This window comes from Colobus angolensis, unplaced genomic scaffold (genome assembly GCF_000951035.1).
Source record: "Colobus angolensis palliatus isolate OR3802 unplaced genomic scaffold, Cang.pa_1.0 Scaffold418, whole genome shotgun sequence".
Taxonomy (NCBI): Eukaryota; Metazoa; Chordata; class Mammalia; order Primates; family Cercopithecidae; genus Colobus; species Colobus angolensis.
In genome coordinates, this window is record NW_012117577.1 from 1,389,310 (window position 1) to 1,391,895 (window position 2,586).

The 2,586-nt window shown below is 41.0% G+C and overlaps 1 protein-coding gene across 1 annotated transcript in view; it reads left to right on the plus strand.

Moving 5' to 3' along the window:
- USP45 (ubiquitin specific peptidase 45) overlaps window positions 1-2,586 on the plus strand; it is a 78,397-nt gene that overhangs the window by 13,305 nt on the left and 62,506 nt on the right. The window contains exon 5 of the mRNA XM_011956453.1: window positions 2,058-2,112. Coding sequence (XP_011811843.1) covers window positions 2,058-2,112 — 55 coding nt within the window. The remainder of the gene's footprint in view (window positions 1-2,057; window positions 2,113-2,586) is intronic.

Sequence of the window (2,586 nt, forward strand, 5' to 3'; positions counted from 1 at the left end):
TAAAGAAAAGAGGTTTAATTGGCTCATGGTTCCACATGTTGTGCAGGAAGCATGCTGCTGGCATCTGTCCAGCTTCTGGGGAGGCCTCAGGAAACTTTCAATCATGGTGGAAGGTGAAGGGGAAGCAGGCACGTCTTACATGGTGGAACAGGAGGAAAAGAGAGATGAGGAGGTAGTACTCACTTTTGAACAACTAGATCTTGTGAGAACACACTGACTATCATGAGAACAGCACCAAAGTGATGGAGCTAAACCATTCATGAGAAGCCCACTCCCATGATCCAGTCACCTCCCATCAGGCCCTTCCTCCAACATTGGCAATTACAACTCCACGTGAGACTTGGGTGTGGACACAGATCCAAACTATATCAGTACTTGACACATATGTATGAAATGGTGTCTGTTACTTGTTACATAACTGCAGCATAGTTCTGACACTAACTACTGGGAGTTAGGCCAGACTTCACAGGCTAAGGGCACAGTTGCCCACAGGACTGCCCTCACTTCAGACACTAGCTGCAGGCTCGAGGGTTCCTAGGCCACCGAATTTCTGACCAACTGTCTACAGATTTGGGGGTTCCTACCATTTCTTCAGGTTCAATGATAATTTACTAGAATGAGTCAGAGAACTCAGGAAAGTGCTGTACTAACAATTATAGTTTTAATATAGTAAAAGAGGATACAAAACGGCCAAAGGAAGAGACGCATAGGACAAAGTCTGGGGAGGGTCCCAAATGTGAAGCTTTTGCGTCCACTCCAGAGGGAGTGAGGACACACTCTCCTCACCCTACCCAGCCCACACATTCGTACGCGCTGATATGCACAGAGTATTGGTAACCAAGGAAGCTCACTGGAGTTTTGGTGTGGAGAGTTTTGTTGGGATTTCATTGTGTAGGCATGATTGATTGATTCATTGGCCATATTGATTTAGCTCAGTCTCCAGGCCCCCAACATTCTAATCACATGGTTGGTCTTTCTGGCAGGGCCAGGCCCCATCCTGATTCATCTCTTCAGCATAAACTGTCTAGGGGCCCACAGTGAGTCACTTTGTTGACATAAACTATCAAATATGGCCTGAGGGACCCATTATGAATAACAGACACTCTTGTCACCCTGGAAATTCCAGGGATTTAGAGGGTACTTCCCAGGAACCTGGGGAGAAAAGCCGGCCAGATCCTTTATTATACAACAGTAATGTATTATATATTATGTATTTTGTTATTGTATACTTCGTTACCTAACAAATACATACTATATAATGTATGTTAAGAGTGTATAGGATAACAGTTTCTTCATCCAAAAATAGTAAGTGCTTCCCACATGCCAGGTATTAAATTTTATTTGGTCTGTAGTATTAACAAAAATAGTTTTATCTTGCCCTCTAGGCATTTAGATTATAGTGTCAGCAACAGGCAAAAAATGCAAATATATAATGACTTCTGGTAAGTGCTACAAAAGAAAGGAACAGATTGCAGTGCTAGGTAATAATATAGTAGTCACAGTGATCAAGAAAGGCTAATATTGCAGAAATGTGGTTTGTTAGGAGAGAGTGCAAAGAGATGAAGTTACGAGGTGGGTGAGCTGGTCATGAAGGATACTGTAATGAACTTCACGTTAAGGAATTTTTATTTTATTGGAAGTGTAATGGAAGTTACTAAAGTGTTTTAAGCAGGGGGTTATCACGGTAATTTCATGCTTTTTTAAAATAAAGATAACTGATTGCTATGTGGCACACAGATTGTAGGGAGTTAAGCATGGGGGTGGGGAGATCACGAAGAGGGTTAAGGAGGTGATTGTGATGGGGCAGGTGAGAGGCTGATACTCTCATGGGGAGTGGGTGGATTATATGTAGTGAGGGAGGCAGAGTGAGAGGAATCAAGTATTAATATAAACCTCAGGTTTTTTATTGAACAACTAGGTGAATGGACGTGATAATTTTGAGTTTCCTTTGAAGCAGAATTGAACTGCTTAGTAGGTGGCATCAGAAACTGAAAAGCTATGTAAAGCTATAGTTGCCAACTGTTTTCTACAGCCCAGTGTACAGCTGTTTTTGTTAGCCATCGCCCTAATGAGACAGTAATGGTGAAGGAACTGGAGGAGGAACCAGAGAAGGTAAACTCAGGCTCCTGGACAGCAGTAGAAATGATTAATTTGATCACTTATTCATTTACTTATTCAACAAACATTTATTGAATTCTGTTCTGCACCAGGCATACTAGTTGTAGCTCCAATTCTGCTCAAATAAAGAACCAGGAAAATATGGTAGTGAAAGACATGTAATACTACTGGAATTGAAGTTGGTCATAATACTGTTTGCTGAAAAATGTGCATTAAGTTTCCTTGGCCATATAAGAAGATAGGCAAGGATATGATGGCATGGGTGATGAAAGTACAAGTTTAGAAATTATTTTGTCTGGATTTTTTTTTTTTTTTTTTACCTTAGAGGTTCCCTAAGGTTAAGTACAAAGCCAGTCTGATTTTCATTCAGTTTTACAGATTTCTTGAATGATTATTACAAGAAAGATGCTAGGAAGGGAGCATAAAATTACGGTATGATGGAAAGTACATGGTTTTGAGGTTGGGCAC